Genomic DNA, 18807 nt, shown 5'->3' with positions numbered 1-18807 from the left:
GAGAGAGACAGACACCATGGCAACAAGCTTGTCAGGCAGGAGCAGGGCACTACTTTAAGATGAACTATCGCTGGGGACATCATTAGTGGTGGAGAAACTTCAAAAGCCTTGGAATTTGGGTTCTTTTTGCACCCAGAATCTCACCTGCTTTTATGGAATTTGAATCTCCGGTCCATAAGCTTAGCCTGGGATAACAATAGCAGGCTGGGATGTTGGATGCATCCTGAATAACATGGAAAGCAAGAATGTGCCTACAGTATCTCAGTGCTTCCAGGCCTGCCTGGTTGTCTGAACTGTATGGAAAGGAAGAATGAAAACCTACCATGGAGTCAGATTCAGCAGGATTGTCTGAAATAAAGATTGAAAAGGAATTTGTGAAGGACTGCTTATTCTGTGTTCACTCATAAGCCATGAATCTGCACTGATGGAGAAATCCCCCTGCAAATCTCTCATTCTGGGAGGATGAACAGGTGACAGATAATTGCACGTACAAGGTTGATTCTTTTTATTCTCCTAGCTCACAGGCAGAATCTCAAGTACCTGTGGTTGTCCTGTCCACAACGCAGACGCTTATTCTGGTGCAAAGCTGCAGTCAGATGCTGATGGGTTAGGATTTATACCCACGGGAAGTTCCTCTGTAGGCAACCACAAAGCAATTAGTGCACAAGGCATTTGGAACTCTGAATGTGGTCTAATGTGAATCTCATTTTACCAGAGCAATGTACAGAGTTCAAGTTTCCAGTTCACCAGCCTGCAGTGCAGGGGAAAACATTTCAATGGGCAAGTGGAGAGAGAAAGGAAAGATCTGAAGAGCTGTGGCAGAGTTTCTGTGGGAGTCTCTTTAGCTCTACCATACCTATAAAGCGCTGAGAATGCCACACAGCACGGTTTTCACTGTGACAGGGAACGGATCACAAATTCATGAACCTTTGTGACTTGCCTGCATTATAATTCCCCACGACTGAGCTACTCAAATCTAAGGAGAGCTGAAGCCCTTCACGGCTCCAAAAATGAAGCACAGCCAACACACAGAGTGTAAGAGTGCAGAAAGTCCAGATGCCCAAGCTCTGGCTCAGCTCACCATGCCCCACTGCTTCCACAGCAGCTGCTGCAGGCATTTTAGTCAAAAGCTATTTCAGCCCCATCAGGACTAACTGGAAGAACTGATGAGCACAGACATTTGCCCAGCTTGCAGCATAGGGAAAGAAAATCAGGTGGACATTAATCATCTTTTTGCAGATGTGTCAAGTAAAAAGGAGAAGCACATTCAATCCCATGAAAAGGCTTATTTTCAAGCAGTTGTTCTCTAAGACCTGATAGCCAAGTGCTGTGCTCAAAGAACAAATGAAAGAAGAGGTGGCTCCTCTGGAGCTGCCTGCTTTCCAAAGATAAAGGAAGATGGAGTGCAGCTCTCTGCCCATCCTGTACAGGATGGTGAGAGCCATTGAGATAAATGTGAGAATTGTTGTGATGGGGGCATCAAGCTTGCTGTAAAAGGAGAAGAAGTGGGAGCATGCAATGTATTTCTGCATATGTTTGAGTTTTCCCAGTTCTGTGGAGTGAGGCCTCTCTGACCATAATTGGAACAAACTCATGAATAGCGCGTGTGAGCAGAAAGCAAATCCGAAGCTGCAAGCAGCCAGCTCACCCTGCTGCATGGTTAGCAAGGAGACGTGTTGCATATGCAAGATGTAGGGCAGGGAAGGACACGTTCATCCTACTGAACAGGCAGAGCATTCCCCAGAATTTTCTGTTGGTTTTGGAGAGCTCAGCTTGCCCCAGGTAGCTCTGTCTTCCAGGCAAGTGGAGGTGCACCGATGTCTGTTGTTGGTCAGCGGGCAAATATCTGCCAGGAGACACTGGTGGCAACCTCTGACAGCTGCACACAGGTCATGGCCAGTGATACATGCAGAGGGACAGTGGGGTTCCTACTCTGGCTGCTTTTATCCTGCAACCCAAATGAAATATTTCTTTCTATTTTACTGGCAGAGGGCATCAATTAGAAAGGCAGAGCCGTGCACTGACACAGGTCATGCATCCCTTTTAGTCAGAAAGCTGTGGCCAGCAGCAAGAAGAAATGCTGGGAGACGTGAGGTGTGGGGTTTGTCACAAGACATTCCATGTTCAGAGATGGGAACCAAACAAATGCTTTCTTCCTGCTCAAAGAAAGAGCTGAGGAACCAGCAGGTGTGGAGAAAGGCCTCCCTCAAACACAGCACCAAAGAGGGGACAGAGTCTTGGCCCCACATCTGCCTTGAAGACACAGATGTCAGCCTGCACTCCTGCTCCTGGGGAGAAATGTCAGACATGTCACTAACCATGACATGCATGGTCTCATCAGATCATTACTGCAAGTTCCAGAAATATCTTCTGATTGCTAATTCAGAGTGCTAGATTATCTTGTCTGCATTGCTATGATGTTACTCTTTAGAATACTATGCAATTTAATGTAGAGAGAAGCTTTTTTAAGAGGACAAATTGGTCTTAGAAAGCACAGCACTGTGAGCCAGTGCCAAATTTAAGACAGTTGAAGCCACCTAGCTTCAGTTTCTTCTTTAAGTCACAATCCACATTAGCACATCCTCTGCACTCTCAGGCTCCTGGACCCGTTATGTGCATGTTTTTTGTTTCTAGCCTTCATGATATTCCAAGCTCCAATCACTCATTAAAATAAAGCTCCAAATCCCCTCTTTGGGCATGCATATGGACAAACATTCACAGGAGAAGATCTCAGCTGAAATAACTGCAGAAAATTGCACCTGACCTTCCATCCTCTCTCCTCCTCCTGGAGGACTGAGCTGAGACTTGTGGAGGAGTGCCACCACATTTTCCTGATTCCCAGTTAATCCTTGGGGCTGTGTCTGTGCCCAGATCCTCTGTGCTCCCAGCAGCTCAGCATCTGCCTCTGAGCTCCTCACCCCCAGCTTTTGCAGACACTTGGCACAGCCAAAGCCGACAATTGTCTGCGAAGGGAGGTTGCCAGGGCAGCAACATAAATTTTGCCCACACTCTTGAGCATGGAGCAAAACATATGCTGGATTTTGCAGCAATGGAGATCACTTCCAGGATTTTGAACACTGCTGAACTTTGCTGCACAGTCAGAAGTCAAACCACAGCCACCTGGGTCCGTTCGTGCTAAGTCAAAATTGATGAGATTTCAGCATGGCATGGAGCAATATTCTTTGGGCAGGAAAAGTAAAGGAGGTCAGTCCTGGGTTTGTTTATTTGTTTGTTTGAGGATGCATTTATTTTATAACTGACAGTAGATCATTTTTATTGGCTTAAAGTAACTTGCCAGGAATAAAACAAGTTTCTCTTTCTGTTTTTCACAACAAGGAGATGCCAAACAATCGGTTTCATGCTCAGAAAAGCGTCTCTGCTGAATTGATTGACCATGGTTCAAATCAGTGTGCAGCACAGCCACTGAGGGAGAAACAGAACAAGGAGTCAGGGCACCAGGAAGGTCTACAGGATGCCGCTGGGGCACTCCTCCATGCCTCTGGGAGAACAAGCTGGGAAAGGCTGGAGTTGCATTTTAATCTTTTATATGTGTAGGATCCATCTGTTCTTGAACTTCAGAGGAATCTACTGCCAGGATCAGCCTCTAACATTGCAAGTGGGGTCTCTTCCAAAGGAAGATGAGTTCTACAGGGCAAGCTGGAGAAAGCTTCAACTTTCAGCCTTGAAAAGCTCTAGGGTGGAAGCATGCAATGTACAATTTCAGCAAGATTTAACTGACTGACTGAGGGTCACAGAGCTTCCTAGCCATCCTCCTCCCTTCAAGCCAGTCTTCAGCTGAGAGGACTAATTGGATGGACCTCTTGGGGCTCCTTCCAGCTGTTTTCTGAGATATATTTGTATTCTGCAAAGGGAGGGCTCAAGCTGATTGCTTTTACAACAGCTTCAACAGGAAAAATTTGCATTAAAAACAATGTGGGGAAAAAAAGACCTGGCATCTTAAAAGGTTTCTTCTAATTCTGGCAGGTTGATCAGTACATTCTCTGCCAAAAAAGAAGAGTTCCCTGCTGTGTGTTTTCTAATGAATTGACCACTGCCCTCTAAAAAGAGATAGTGAAATACACTGTGTAAGCACCTTCTCCATCAGCCTTGGGGGCTTTGAAGGTATCTTTACTTTTTTGCTCATAAAAGGTACAAGTTCATTCTACTAATTCAGACGGGCCTTGTGGGCTGAAGAGCATTTTCACATAAACAAACTTGCCCTTTGAATCACTACCATGTTTCTCTTATAACAGTGATTAAATCACTAATAGTGATTTTAAATAAGTATACTTTAGTGTTGCCTACTGCTGCAGTTGGATCAGGTGGTATTTCTATCTGACCTGCCTTACCTCAGGCAGAGAGATCTGGATGACTCCATTCTTGTCTTTGTCCAGGAGATGGAACACTTCTGAAATGTAGAAGAGTGGGGGAAAAAAACTGGATATAAACCACAGAGTTTGGCATGTAGAGAATCTGTCATGTCTGACAAAATGTAAAAGTCTGGCTTTTTGCCATGATCTACTGGAAATTTAGACTGGTTCTGTAAGATAATATTTACACTGTAAGATAATATTACAGCTGTTCTTCTTTCTTCTTACAAATAATTTTTAAGCTGCTTCATGGGGTGGAATAGATCTACGGCAGCAAAATGGGAGTTGGCAGCAGGACAACTATAAAAACTGACGTGGCGGCATCTGGCATGATCCGGGGACAAACCTGTAAATCAGGTCTGAGTAAGGACTGCAAGTGATAAATGGTCCCGTTTGTCAGGGCTGGGACTATTTGGGGCCAGAGCACTGACCGTAAGTTGCTGATGACTGTAAAACACAAGAGAATGGTGCGTTATGGAAACGTGTCCCCTGCTCCCCATGGTCATTCAGACAGAAAGGCTTTCGCTGTTTCTCTGCTGCTTTCTCCAACACAATTTTTCTGGCATCCTGACCTTTGCATGCGATTTGCTACATTCACAGCTGAAGACACGAGATACCTAAGGCAACCCCAAAGCTTTCAGGAGCTGCACTCACTGAACAGGGTCTCCAGGCGGATCATGCAGGCCACAAAGCCATCAAAGTCGATGGTCAGCTTGGTGCTGCAGGCGTAGCGGGTGACGATACTGTGCTGCACCTCATCGTTGAGCCTGAAACCTGAGGGCCAGGAGAGCATGGGAGTCACTGTCACAGCAGGTTAATTTGCTGTCTTGGATGTGACTTATCCGTGGACTGCTGCAGCTGAGGTTGAAGGGCAGGACTATTCCTCCCAGAATGTCTGCTGGACTCCCACACCCACCTCTGCGGGTCCTTTCCAAAGCCCATTGTGTTGGGTGAAGAAAGGCATAGAGTTCTCCCACAGCATTTTGTCAAACTGCATATTTTACATTGTTTCACAGTATAACCAGTCCTATGTTCCCCAGATAAACCCCTAATTAGCGAGTCTTGGCACTGCAGCTGAATAGCAGTGATTGCAGCAGAGCCAATTGCTCACATAACACATTGGGCTCTATTCAGGCCCATATTCATGCTATTTCTGTCTCTGGATCATTCACATAAAATCCACTGAGCACAAGACAAATCAAAAAAACACAGTGCTCCTCTAGATGCCCCTTAGCTGGCAAGCTCTGCTCCAAAAGTGAACAACATCAGAGAGCACATCATTGGGGCATGCCTTGATCAGGCTTGCACCTTCTCTGGAGGAGAGAAAAGTGATGGGAGGAAATGAAGGAAAAAGAGGGTTTGGGCATAGCTCTGAAAGAGGACTATTAGATTAGAAATAATGAGGCCAAAAATAGAGCAAGTAATAATCAGATGGATAAGCAATGGTCACAGCATGGACAAAAGTACCAGTGGCTCATAATGCAGAACAGAGGATGGGGTTTGATGTATGAAACAGCAAAAGGATTGCAGTGTGTGACTGTCAGGAAGGGAGAATATCACTGGCAATGCTGTGATCTAGGTGACAGGAGAGAAGAAAAGCCATTAAAACACTCTGCTGTTCTCCCAGTGCTTGGTGATCTGATGGTGTCCCCGAGCAGCACACTCACCTGCCTCTCTGAGGGCATTTCGCATCTCGTGGGAGTCGATGGTACCAGAGTAGTCACTGTCCACTTTCTTATAGATTGCCTGTGGCAAGGGGAAGGAGGGAATGGGAGAGGGCACTCGAGTGTGTGCCCCTGCGGCAATGCCATGGTGTGGGTAGGGGAGGCAGGTTGAGCTTGCACAGCTGGCACACAGCAGTTGTGAAGGCATGGTAACAAGGTCTCATCAGGGGCTACAAGCCACTCAGATGGCTCCTCTAGTCTTTAACCTGGTTTGCCAGTCCACCATGCAGGCCATGCCCTGCCATCCTCCCTGCTCGTGTAGCTGATCAGTACCAGGCAATCATTCCTACCTCTGCCATGTTCACATTGTCACCGCTGTGCCCGCTGATGGCTGGACAGGGACTGTCCCTACTGCCACAAGCTCCTACTCTTTGAAACATTAATGAGCAAGAGAAACATTTCAAGCAGCTACTGGCAAACCAGGCAGAGTGGGAAACACATTCCCATGGGCTGGCGGTTTGCCTGCCTTCACATTACATGGTGGCAGACAGGCCATCGAGGGAAATACCCTATCATCTGGCAAACACTGCAACAGACCAAGTCCATCTTGCTTAATATTTCAGACAAGATGACAGATGCCTCCTACTGCCAGCAGGTTTGTTATCCAGAATTAGAAGCCACCCAGACCTACAGTTAATACTGGATTTAGGTCCCAGGGCTTGCTTTCCTGACAAGCCTTAGGACAGAGCTGGGACTCCATGAACCCAACATTTCTTCATGGAACTCCAGGGCAGATGCTCTGTGATGAACAACATCAAGTTTGGTGCCATCAGGCTTGCCTGAAAGGGAGGTAATCACACCAAGAAAATCCAGATCTGACCTTCTTTTAGACTGCTTCATGCTGGGTGAACTCCTTGGGATATTAAATCCTCTACCAGAAAAAAAATTCAGCAGTTCTATAAGATTTCAAAAATACAAAGGCAGTTTTTTGTAAGTCCTAAAAATATGTTTCTTGTGTTTGCTTATGCTCAGCCAGCAATGCAACATATTGCAACAGCCGAGATATGTTCATATGATCTTTAATAGAGCAGGAAGCAGAGAGAGCTGTCTTTGCCAATAATCAGAGAGTTAATCTGTCTTTCTGTAAGGTATTGCAAATTATGGAGAATGATGGAGCCAAGGTGAAAGAGGATTTGCTTGTGCCCTGTTGAGTGAGAGGTGTTTCAGAACCCTCGAACAAGCTTGAGCCCTGAGAAGGAAGGCTTCCAATTATATCTGCCTGTGAGGGTTTAACTCTATCTCTGTTCTGGATCTCTACTTCAGAGCTGAGAAGGGAAGGGAAGGGGGTAGAGTCAGAAATGTTGTTACCAAATACTTTTGAATCTTCATCCAAAGTATCTTGAATTCTACAAGTCCCAAGGTGCCGGTCCCATCAGTCTGGTCCATGTTAAGGCATGGTTCAAAATTCAGGATTCCTTTATCCTTAGCAACACTGGAGAGCAATCAGTTCTGATAAAAACAAAACACCTATCACAGTGTCATCTTAATGCCAGTTTAGGTCTCATTTGTAATGCATCTCCATCTCCCACAGACTTGCCCACAGCTCCACATTTACTTGGCTAAAGGTATGCCAAGAATTTCTATGCTATCTTCACTCTCAAGGAATGATATATGGGATTGCTAAATATATAAGCACGATTAAAAGCACTCACATTTTAGCAGATTAGAGTCCTTAGGGGGAAAAGGGCCTGGCATTGCACCAGACAATTGTTAGAAACCAGAGGCGGGAGCTGCAAGTGAAGAGAGTCAGTAGCAGTCTACAGAGTCTTCTCCCATGTCCTTCAGGGCCTTGAACATCCCTTCCAATGGAAAATTATGCAGAAAGAGGAATTTGGACACCATGACATTGTACTTACTGAGTTACCCCATTAGGCTTGGGAGCCTGCAAAGTATAGGGCACTGGCATCCCTTCTCCTAGCAGCCAGTTATTCACAAGATCCACAGCGAATCCCTGCTGGCCTCAGTATGGTCGTGCTGCGACACCAGCACCAGCGAGATCCTGGCAGCATGGCTCTTCACCCTCCCAGTGCAAAGGAGCACTGGGTAGAGGTGTTGACCTTTTCCTTTGGCTACACAAACCTGGGCAGAGGTTTTGACCTCTCCTTTTCCCTTGGCTACTCAAACCTTATAAGCTCCGAAGTGTCCTCCCGGTTATGCAGGAGGGAGGCAGGCACTGCCTGTACTTGCAGCCTTGTCCCTGGGAACAGGCTCAGCCTGTCCCTGATGCTGTGAGCTCGGGCTCTATGAGCAGGACCTGACTCAGAGACAGCAGCTGAGGATGTGCTCAAAACCTGCATCCTGCCAAGCATGCTGTGTATGCACCTGGAACTAAACAGGTGCAGCCAGGCAGAAAGGCCCTACTTCTTCTCCCCACTATATTTAGGAAAAAGTTTAAGCAATGAGAGATGCAGTGAGAGAAGCAGCTGATGATTAAATGGTTCAGGTTTCTACCACCATGAGCTGATAGAGATGCTTGGCTGAATTTTTGCCCCCAGCCGCGTGTCTGGAAAACTGAAGTGTAAACTTAGCCCAGCTTGTCAGGAAGACTTGCAAAAGAGATCCAGAAACTTTAAAGGTGATGAAATGACATTCAAAGGATACATCTAAAAGGCTGATCATCTCCCTGCAAGTGTTTATGTTGAATCCATCACTTTTGACATCCTTTCCTGTACAAAGAAGAAATATAAAAGTCCAAGTGAGAAATAGTTTAACACAAATATTTTTCTGCAGGCAATGCTAGAGATATCAACCACCTTCAAATCTTGGTAGCAAAGAAAATGCTCTGCCATTTCTTCCACTGTGTCCTTTCAGTTAATTAATATGTTTTTTTGTTGTTTTTTTTTCTCACAGTGGGAGGGGATGTTATTAGTTTTGGTGGTGATAAGCCTCTATCTGTCCACAGAAGTCATGCAGCAGCATAATAACACTGCCCATGGTGGTCATCCCAGAAAAGCGCAGGGAATGTTGTGCCCCTGCAGAATGTCTGCTGGCAGCATTTGGACGGGAAGCACCAGGCAGTATTTCCACCCGCACCTCATCTTTAGAGGCTCAACAAGGCAGGAGAAATTCAGCTGGGACCAGACATAAGCTCAGTTTTTCATCACCCCTAGCTGACAGAGCTGGGTTTTGTTAGTGTAAGCCCCATTCTGGGCTCCATCCAATGGGAAGTAATGTCACTTACTCTTTGCCAAAACCCGGTTTAGGATCCTTTGAAGTTCAGTTGCAGTCACTTCACAGTCCTGGACAGAAAACAAAACATACTGTAGGTGTTAATACGAAAATTATTTTTTTGTGAGAGAAACAAGCTCTATTGATTTGCTATCAGACATCCAGAGACTATTTTCTTTCCAAATCTAAAGCATGTAAACCCTTATTTTTTTTTTTTTTAATCCTTCACATTTAACCTCAAGAGGGAGAAGATCTTCAAAACCAATCATATTTCCTAGACATTCAACCAGGAAATAAGTGGTTTCTTAGGTGTTATGGTGACATGACCAAGTAAATGGCAACTTTTTTAAAGGTTTGACTGAATAAAAAGGTTCAGGAAAACATTTGAGATTCTCAGGGCTTACAGAAACTACAACCAAGCAATTCTAAAATTGCCCTCTCAAAACTCAGGAAGGTCTTTCTAACTAAAAAGATGTTTTCCCTCTCCAGTAGCAGTGGCCACCTGTTCATTAAGAGGAAATCTGACATGACAGCCACAGGCTAACGCAGCAGGGCTTTGTAGATACTGGTTTTCAAATACATTAAGTAGAGAAAAAGCCCAGCCAACATTTTTCTGATTCCTGGGGCTAAACAAAAAGGAAGGAATTGGCCAGCCAAGCAATTGTCAGAATTATACGATAACTCCACAGGTAATTTCTTTCACCCTGGGATAATATTTTCACAGTCCTCACTCCTATTGCCCCTATTTTCAATGTTATTCCCTGCCTTGCATTACCAAGGGGAAAAAAAATCACATTTTGCACCAATAATAGGAACAATGTAGAAAATCTTCTCTATTGTAAAATAACCTGAACTGAAGCTGTGAGTTAATAAAAGGGGAGAAATACTTGGTTTTTTGAACAGACAGTAAAAGGAATTGGCAAGTCAAATATTTGTATAATCTTAACAGAGAGGTCTCGGTCTTTTTTGTTCACTTTAATCCACTTACCTCTCCAGAGAGCTTTTGGAATAGAGTCTTGAACTCATCATCTATATCTTTGTTATCAACGTGAGGCTAGAGGAAAGAGATGGCCAAGAGAGTGGTTAACAAGGTGGTTCTAGAAAATGAGCTGTGGATATTGTAAAGATGCTGTACAGGGGCTTATTTACAGCAACAGAAAATGATCATGTGCTCTGTAGCAATGGCAAAACAGAGGCACTACTTAAGTCATGACCAGCCAGGGGCTGGCTTAGTTTGAGAGCAAATACTTCCTAAGGCTAATGAGAAAGTTTTCTCCTGTTACCAAGATAGTTTTAGAAAATAGCCACTGTGAATATGTTGCTGCACTTGGCCAGAGCAATCCAGCAGCTCCTTGGAAGCCTTTTGAAGCTCCTCCCTGGCTTCAGGAAGAACTATTTGTTTCTATGGAAATGTGCTCTCTCTGCCTTCTCCTTCCCATGCTGGAGGTAAGGACAATCAAATGTGTTCCAGCTCAGTCTACAAGGGTGAAGTTTCTGTGCCATGTGGCCCAGGTACATAAAAATCAATGTGAAACTAAGACATGGATATATGTAAAAAATATTTCTCCTCAGCACAAAAACATTCTGTAATCCCAGCTCAAGTGAGAAATTAAAGTCTTGCCCCTGTTTTACTTCCACATTATGAAGAAAAATTCTGCCTAGTTAGGGCATCTAACCTCATATGGCTTTGCAGACACCTCATCACCCATCATCCTAAGGAAAGAAAAGAAAAAAAATTAAACAAACAGAAAATATGAGTCTACTTTAAAATCTTTCCTTTAAAATCTATCCTTTAAAATAATTTGGGAAAAAAAAAAAAAAAAAAGCTGTTTAACTGTAAGGTGTTAATAAATGCACAGAACAAGCCCCCAAGTTTCCTGCTTCTCATGCTCTGCATCCCACCTCTGCCTGCCCCAACACTTTTAAGATATTTCCAATGGGAAATGCAGCCTTGCTGTTCTTGTCCTCCATCCAGACTCCTGTTTTATCATCCAATGGATGCTATTGATACAACCCTTTTTACAACCTCTCATCATCAGTCTTATCAGCCTCATCATCATCATAGTCTCAAATCCTGCTCTCTTTCATTGTGGGAACTTCTCCTTCACAGATCTTGTTCCCTGCTGAGTGTTTAGTGGACACCTCTGAAGAGCCATGACTCTGAAGAACCATCTGCCATGGATGTGTGGTCACTGTGACAGACTGTGGAAAAAATGGGATGTGGAAATGGGCCTATTTTGCTGGTTAAGACAAAAAATCAGGCCCAGGCTGTAGGTGCAACACGTGACCTTCTCCTTTGCCTGCATCCCCAGCAGAAGTGGGGGTTTTCAGGAAGGTACTCACTGTGATTTAGCCTGCTTCTCAGCAAAAACTCTCAGGCAGAACTCCCCATTCTTGTAGGGCTCAAAGGTGGAGGGCACAATGAGATACTGTCCCAGGGGCAGCGTCATGCGGCTGGAAACCTCGCGCAGGTTCACGTAGGGGTCAGTCCGGGCTGCTGGCTGGTGCCTTGCGAAGAAAGCACGGCCTGTGTGCACATCTGTGCTGTTTTCCAGCTGTGGAGAATGTGTTTTTGTTAGAAACCCTCTGGCAGCTCCCTGGTAAGCCAGCCACCCGATTTCAATTTCAGCGCTTCAAAGCCGGCTCAAGATTCTCTTTTCATAAATTAATAAATCCGTGAGGAATGGCACAAAAGAAAACCACCAGGGTTCTGTCATGGGAAACAGGCAGATGATTAGAAGGGGCAAGAATCTTCCTCTATAAAGATTATCTTTTCACATGCCTCTTTACACTTGGTACCATAAAATAAATAAAAGTATCATAATGTATGCTCATATCTGATCAAATTACTACACTGTAAATTTTCCGTGCATTGAGCATTTTTTGCTTTCATAGGCAGCTTGTGGACAAATTTAATTTTCAGAATATCCTTGAGCAATTTATGGTATGGAATAAATCTCCTAATTGCATAGGAATTGTAGTCTCTGATTTCTTTAAATAGACAGAAAAGAATAGTAAACAGAACAAAGTAGTAGTCACAAGGCTGAGACTTTTGGGGCCACATTAGGTGATTTACCCAACTTCTATTAGTAATACTAAGGGTATTCATTTGGATATTGTAGAAAACAGTATTTAAATTGTTCTTAATACCAATATACTCTTTAGGAAGTTAAACATTGCACAGCTCATAAAATAAAACACTGACATAAGAAGGAGCAGTAGTGTAAGAACAACATCCCTGCTATAAAACTGCTCATGACTTTTGCTCCACAGCAATGTCTTTCAAAAAGTATGATTCAGTGAGACACAAAAAATGCTGTGTATCTGATGCAGGATGGGAAGGAAGCATCGTTTAGGGGTAAGGTTTCTGTCTAAGGCCAGAGCACACAAAAATCTTACCAAACATTGGTATAATCATTCAGGTTTTCTATTGTAAACTGTAGAAAAAACATGCGGGTTTTTCCTCTTTTGTTCTGAGATAAGATTGAATTTGGTATTTATTCAACAGCCCCATCTTTTCCCCTCACTCAATATTAAGCTAAGTGGAACTGCAAAGGTTAAGAAGACAGATCCATATCTTTCCCAATGTATAAAGTTAATTTTCCCTTTGCATTTGCAAGGCTGCTAAAAGAACACAGTTAATTGCTACATGGCCACACATTCATTTACTGAGAGAGGAAAAGGGCTGAAAAGCCAAGGAAAAATTGGCAGCATGGGCTGCTGGACCTCAGTAATGAGTATAGGCTATTCCTACTGCCAGACACCCCTGGGGTCTCTTTCTTTAGCAATGAAAAGTCTCTTTGCCTCAATATTGACATCTGGGAGGATTAGGGAAGGTTGAGCAGGGCTTGTTCATTACCAGGAGCCCCAGCTCAGAATTGTAAAAGGAACGGATCCACAAAGCTTGGCATTTCTTCTAAACAATATGAGCTACTTTTTCACAGTTTTAGAGTGCAGAGATCCTGTTCTGCCTTCACCTGAACTAGACAAATTCTGATCTCTGTTGTACAAACTTCCTGGAAGCAAATTTCAGCAAGTATAAATGAGATCAAGACTGGGAGTCAGACATCTGTAATAAATCCTTGTGCCCCCGTCCCTTGAAAATGATTATTCAGAACTTGAGATATTGGTCCAGTGATGCAAAGGCAAAGCTCTCCAGAAGAGATATCATTAGTAAGGAAGAAGTCATCTTGGCGGCTAAATTCTTCAGTGGAAGAGAAGTGCCCATGTGGAGGATGGAAGTCTTCAGCAGAGACTACATACCTCCTGAGGGATCTGGAAGGAAGGCAAAGAGACAATGTTAAAGTGCTGCTACACACCTGCACCTACCAGTACGGAAAAAAATCCAGATAAAGCCTCCTTCAGACACTTTTAGAAAAAAAATTTCATTTACAACCACATTTAATACACATATAATAGTATCAGATAGGCATGAAATTCTGTCTTGTCCTAGAGCTGTTCCAGAGGAAAAACTGAATATTCATCCAGAGAAATCTATAGCATATTGAATTGCTCTTCCCCTGATGTGCTGTTCTGAATGATACAGTTGGTTGGAAATATTTGAGTCTTTAAATGCTCAGTCAGGAAAGTCAACAAGTTATCCCTACTTTGCTAACCAAAACCAGAGTTTATTACAGCAGACCCAAACTCCACTAGTCTACTGCTACTGAATAGGATGAAAATATAAGGCTACTATCACTAGCAGTCAGCCTGGGGATGATGAGATTGCTGTGAGGCAACTATAACAAGTAGCAAGTTTCAGTATTTGGCCCTTCCTAAATTGTCTGAATTGCTGTTAACTCCAAATATAAGGCAAATTTTCCAAAAGCAATAAATTGTCTTGAGAGCATGGATTCTAGCGAGAGCCAAAGAGAGTGTCCTCCCAAGTCCCAAAGGAGATTTTAAAAATACCACACATACAACATTTCTGGAGCCAGAGTGGCCCCTTGAGACTTCAGGTGTTGTTGCCTACAACCAGCACACTGGAAGGGCAGGAGCCGGGTGATGGACACACAGCTGCTGACAGCAGGCAGATACATGAATTACAAAAGCTCTGCAGGGAGGTAGACAGACTTGAACACACACCTTTTCACCTTTTCCTGTAGAGATGATGACCTTTAAGTCATCATCTCTGCAGTCCTAACCAGCGTTCCCCAGCCACAGCATCAGCTGCAATGAAGTTAAACCTACTATGGAGTGTGATCCAAAGAGCTGGGATCATAGCTGGGTGCCTACCTGAGATGACTCAGCAGACAGGTTTTTCCAAAAAATTAACATCTTAGAAGTCACTTAAGTGACTTAAGGGTCACCAGGTCTACCCTGCTGTGGGTAAGGCTGCAGAGGACACAGATGGGATGGAATAGATGTAAAGCATGAGAACTTCTCTGTCGCTGTTGGACACGATGTAGAAGTGTGGGTTCAATGCAGCACACCAGAACAAGTTGCTAGGAAAAGGGGCCTTTATTCTATGAACTTTTCAGCTTTTATAGGGTCTTATGCTACAGGTTTAACATGATTGGTCAAGGGAACACCAGCTCTTGTCCCGTTGGTGGGACAAGAGAAAAACACACTATCTGCAGTTATACAGAACTGTTTTGAGAAAGTGAAATGGTTTACAAAGATCGTCCTTGAGCGAGAGAGCTCTCAAGAAACTTTTCCTTGGGAACAGATCAGCCACTGACAGGCTGTAATTCTCTCAGGCTCAGAGAAAACCACACTTCTCCACTGTAGTACTCAGTGATGGGAGCAGAGACATCCATAATGCTCAGATTTGGGATGCTGATAGGTGAGGGTGCCTGGTACCACAGAGAAGGCAGCTCAGCAATGTGCTCAGTGAGATCCACGTGTGCATGCAGGCACTTGGGCACTAGGGAAAACCTTCTGTAATTTTGAGCCATCCCACACAAGATTTATTAGCAAAAGTCAGCCATTCCCATCTGCTCCACCTGTGCTAGCTAATGATATTCATCCAGTGGAGCCTATACAACATTTAATTGCTTTTCTTCAGATATGATATTGGTAATGATTATACTGGTTGGAAAATTTTACATTTGCTTCTCTCCCCTCACACCACAGAAATTAGAGGTTACACTGTAGGTTCTTTCCTTACATTATATTTTTAGCAACACTGGAAAAATCAGGGAAAACAAAGCTCCAAATTTACTGAACCAGAAGAGTAGCGTATGGCAGACAATTGGTCAAAAAAGTTTAAAATACAAGGGACAAATAATAACAAAAAAGAAAGTGACTGCTGAGGACTAATGATAGGCTGTAATCAGAAATACTTATCTGGAATTTCCAAGCACCCCAAGCCTGTCCCAAGTCAGATTTTGTAAAAGAAGATTCTCAACAAGACTGTTACTAAATTACTGGCTCCATAATTTACACTGCCAGCCTGTTGAAGTGGGAAAAAACTGAGCCTCAATTTATCTGAGTCTTCCCATATTATTATCTTCTCAGGAAGAAATGAGAGAAGGAACTGAATAATTTTCCAAAATCCAGATCTTATTGAAATGTAGTGCTGAATGTCAAGATGTAGCATGCTGCTAATTTTTTTCCAGCTTAATGGGACAAGGAATAAAGTCTTTAAAATCAGGAACAAACTTTACCTTGTAGAGTGAATAACCAATACTAAGCAGACTTTCTCCCATTCTCTTCTGTCTCCTGCGATTCTTCTGCATCAAGCCCACCAGGATAGTACAGCATGGCTCGTTCAAACTCCCCTCATGGTCATCGTCTGCTTCATCCAACTGGATTCTAAATTGGGGATTGGTCCAGTATGTTGCTAAGAGTTCCCAACAGGAGACAAAAAGGAGGAGGTTTTGCTGTCATTGCAGCCAAGACAGCTATCACTAGACCTACAGAGACTATCTCCCTGGAAGGACTTTTGCCTGGAGGTTTTCCAATTCTTTCCATTGATTTACACTGGTTTGTTTTCACAGCTATGCTGAGTATTAGTTGGAGCCATGGGAAATCAAAGCACCGGGGTATTTCCTGGGACTAATGACCACCAGGGAGGAGCTGATACTGTTAATTCCAGCCAGTCATTTATCTCCAGGAAATGTCCTTGGCTGAGGCAGTTATTGTTGCAAGAGGACCAAACGCCAGACAGCCTCTCCAGAGGTCTAACCTGAAAACGAATTGGAAATAACAGTGCCACTGAACTGTGACACTTTCCTGGCCTACCCAACCCTTCAGAGGATTGCTTCAGCCAGTAACAAAAGCTACATAAGCAGGAAAAGCAGACAGAGAAAAAAAAAATAACATCACCACAAATTAACTGCTTGGTGGGCAGGTAATCTGCCACGAGGAAATAAGTGTAAACTAGAGCTTCATTTAAACTCCCAGGCTTTTGCTTTACTGTCTAAACCCCACAGAAATTGTTGCACCTCCAAGCTCTTTTTTATCCCACCAGAATCCCCTCCAGCTCACAAGCAGTTTTTGAATGTTTTGTTTGGGATTTCACCAAAGGCCCATTTGGTTGGGTCCTTACCTTGGTAGTTCTGGCAGCCCCCAGCAGATGAACCCCGTCTCCACTGTCCATTAAACAGGGTCAGGTCCCATTTGTTGACCTTGTTGCTTGTCAGTGTGTCAGGAGTCAAATTGCAGATCTCAAGGCGGCTAAACTGCCTTTGGAAATCTGAAAATGCCATCCTGGCACACAAAGGGACCAGTTTAGTCCATCAGCCTGCGACAGATGAGGTGGCTGCAGCTGGACACCTCTCCCAATGGGGCAATAAACATTGGTGTTGCAGAGCTGTCCAAAGCTGCACTTAATTGAATTCTGAAACTTGGAACTGGCTTTTGGGAAACAAAATTGCCCACTGCCTAAATGAGCTGTATCTTCTGGAAACAGCCTCTGTCAATGACTGTTACACATTTATGGGCTCAGTCAAACCATGTCCTGTCATCCCCAGCTGTGTGCAATCCCTCGTGGATCATGCTTCACAAACAAATTCACTGGAACTGGTGAAACAGTATGTGTGAGGAGATTCCATTTAAAGGGAGTAAGAGCTGGCCCTTGTGATAGCATCACTCTGTAGGAAAACAGCCAGTTTGGTGTTTCACAAACATCCTATCTCTGGTGTTTCTTTTTACCATTCCTTGTAGGTTTGCATGAGTGACAGACCTTGATTGCTTCATGCTGCAAGCAGAGGTCTGCTCTCATTTCCTACTGCCTGATGGCCCATGCAGCTGATTGCACTGGAAATCAAACTGGTGGCCGTTTGTCTTTCCAGACTAGGACAGAGTGACGACAGTTCAGCACTGATCCATATTTAATCAGATCAGGGTTAGGACAGGCTTTCTATTAGGTCTGAGTAAACAGACTCTTCCCAAGCTGGTACTCTGAACTTTTTCATTAGTTTGTAGCATTTAGGCAAAAAAACAAACCTCAAAATGTAGAGCAGCTGAGGTTCATTCTTGCCACCTCATTAATTTTATTACCATCTGGTCTCTATATTTTGGGTAAGTGCCGAGTTATGCAAGCTCTAATAAAAGGTAATACTTGAATAGGAAGGGAGATAAATAAGAGGCTAACAATGCATGTCATTATTAACTCCTTTGGTGCTGGCAGTTTTCCCCTATCCAATTGAAAGGATTGCTTAAGGCACATAAAATGTCCAAAAGAGTAAGCTAAATGAACAATTCTCACCAAAACTCTCCATCATCTACTTGTTTATCCAGAGCCTGTTTTTGTTTGGGATCAACATAATTCCACTCAGGAGCACTGCAGACAAAGCATAAAAGCACACTGTTTAGCTGATGCATTTTATTCTACAGTGAGATCTGAGTTAGATTCTATCTTGGGCTGATAAAGGAGTATATATTTCTTCAACAAATAGACCTTGTGCCCCTCCAAATGACAACACATGCTGCAAGCTGAGTGTACTGGGCTGGAATTAGACTGCCACACTATTTGCAACAAATAAGCCTTGAATTGAATCTCCACTGCCAGGTGCCCGAAGGTACAAACAGACTGGCTGGATTAGGAAATTCACAGCCTGAAAGTCAGTCAGAGCTTCTGCATTTTAAGATCTATTGGGGTGTCTGATATCCTCCCTAGGGAAATTATATAACCTCCATTACTGGGGGTCATGGAAGAACAGGAAAGCAAAAAGGTGCGATCAGAAAATTTGCTGCAGAAAAGAGGGTTGCTCCCTTGCCATTCTGATATTAATGTGCTCAGGATGGATTCTGCTCTGATTTGCTCCCATGTGACAATGCAGTGCTGCACCTGCCTCAGCAAGCTTGTCCCATGGTAAAACAGGTGTGACAAAACCAGGATATGGCATGTGTGTGTGCCTGAGGCACCTTACCTTGGGGCTGAGCAAAGCAGCTGTGATAAAAGTAAAATTAATTGTAATGTTATCTCTATCCTTAATTATGAAACATCAGCATCCAGGCTGCAGTCAGTCAGGACAGGAAACTGAAATTTCAAAGTACTGAATGGAAAAATATACTGTGGCCCAAATGACAGTAAAATTTATGCCATTCTAAATATAAAATTAAAAAAGGTGGTGTCACTACCACACTCCCTAGATTCC

At 43.7% G+C, this 18807-nt stretch overlaps 1 protein-coding gene across 1 annotated transcript in view; it reads right to left on the bottom strand.

The window, feature by feature from the left end:
* Positions 1-3351: 3351 nt before the first annotated feature.
* The window catches only part of LOC102111762 (calpain-8), a 33729-nt gene continuing 18273 nt past the window's right edge, over positions 3352-18807 (bottom strand). The window contains exons 10-23 of the mRNA XM_005523307.2: positions 17916-17990; positions 16755-16915; positions 15871-16046; positions 13526-13537; positions 11606-11817; positions 10939-10975; positions 10251-10316; positions 9276-9333; positions 8696-8760; positions 7403-7471; positions 6038-6116; positions 5025-5144; positions 4350-4408; positions 3352-3423 (exon numbers count right to left, since the gene is read on the bottom strand). Of these exons, the coding sequence (XP_005523364.2) occupies positions 3400-3423; positions 4350-4408; positions 5025-5144; positions 6038-6116; positions 7403-7471; positions 8696-8760; positions 9276-9333; positions 10251-10316; positions 10939-10975; positions 11606-11817; positions 13526-13537; positions 15871-16046; positions 16755-16915; positions 17916-17990 (1213 nt within the window). The 3' untranslated portion in view covers positions 3352-3399. The remainder of the gene's footprint in view (positions 3424-4349; positions 4409-5024; positions 5145-6037; positions 6117-7402; positions 7472-8695; positions 8761-9275; positions 9334-10250; positions 10317-10938; positions 10976-11605; positions 11818-13525; positions 13538-15870; positions 16047-16754; positions 16916-17915; positions 17991-18807) is intronic.

The sequence above is a fragment of the Pseudopodoces humilis genome, chromosome 3, assembly GCF_049639895.1.
Source record: "Pseudopodoces humilis isolate 2021_Gansu_Grassland_sample_001 chromosome 3, ASM4963989v1, whole genome shotgun sequence".
In the NCBI taxonomy this organism is placed as follows: domain Eukaryota; kingdom Metazoa; phylum Chordata; class Aves; order Passeriformes; family Paridae; genus Pseudopodoces; species Pseudopodoces humilis.
This window is presented reverse-complemented; position numbering and strand designations above follow the sequence as displayed.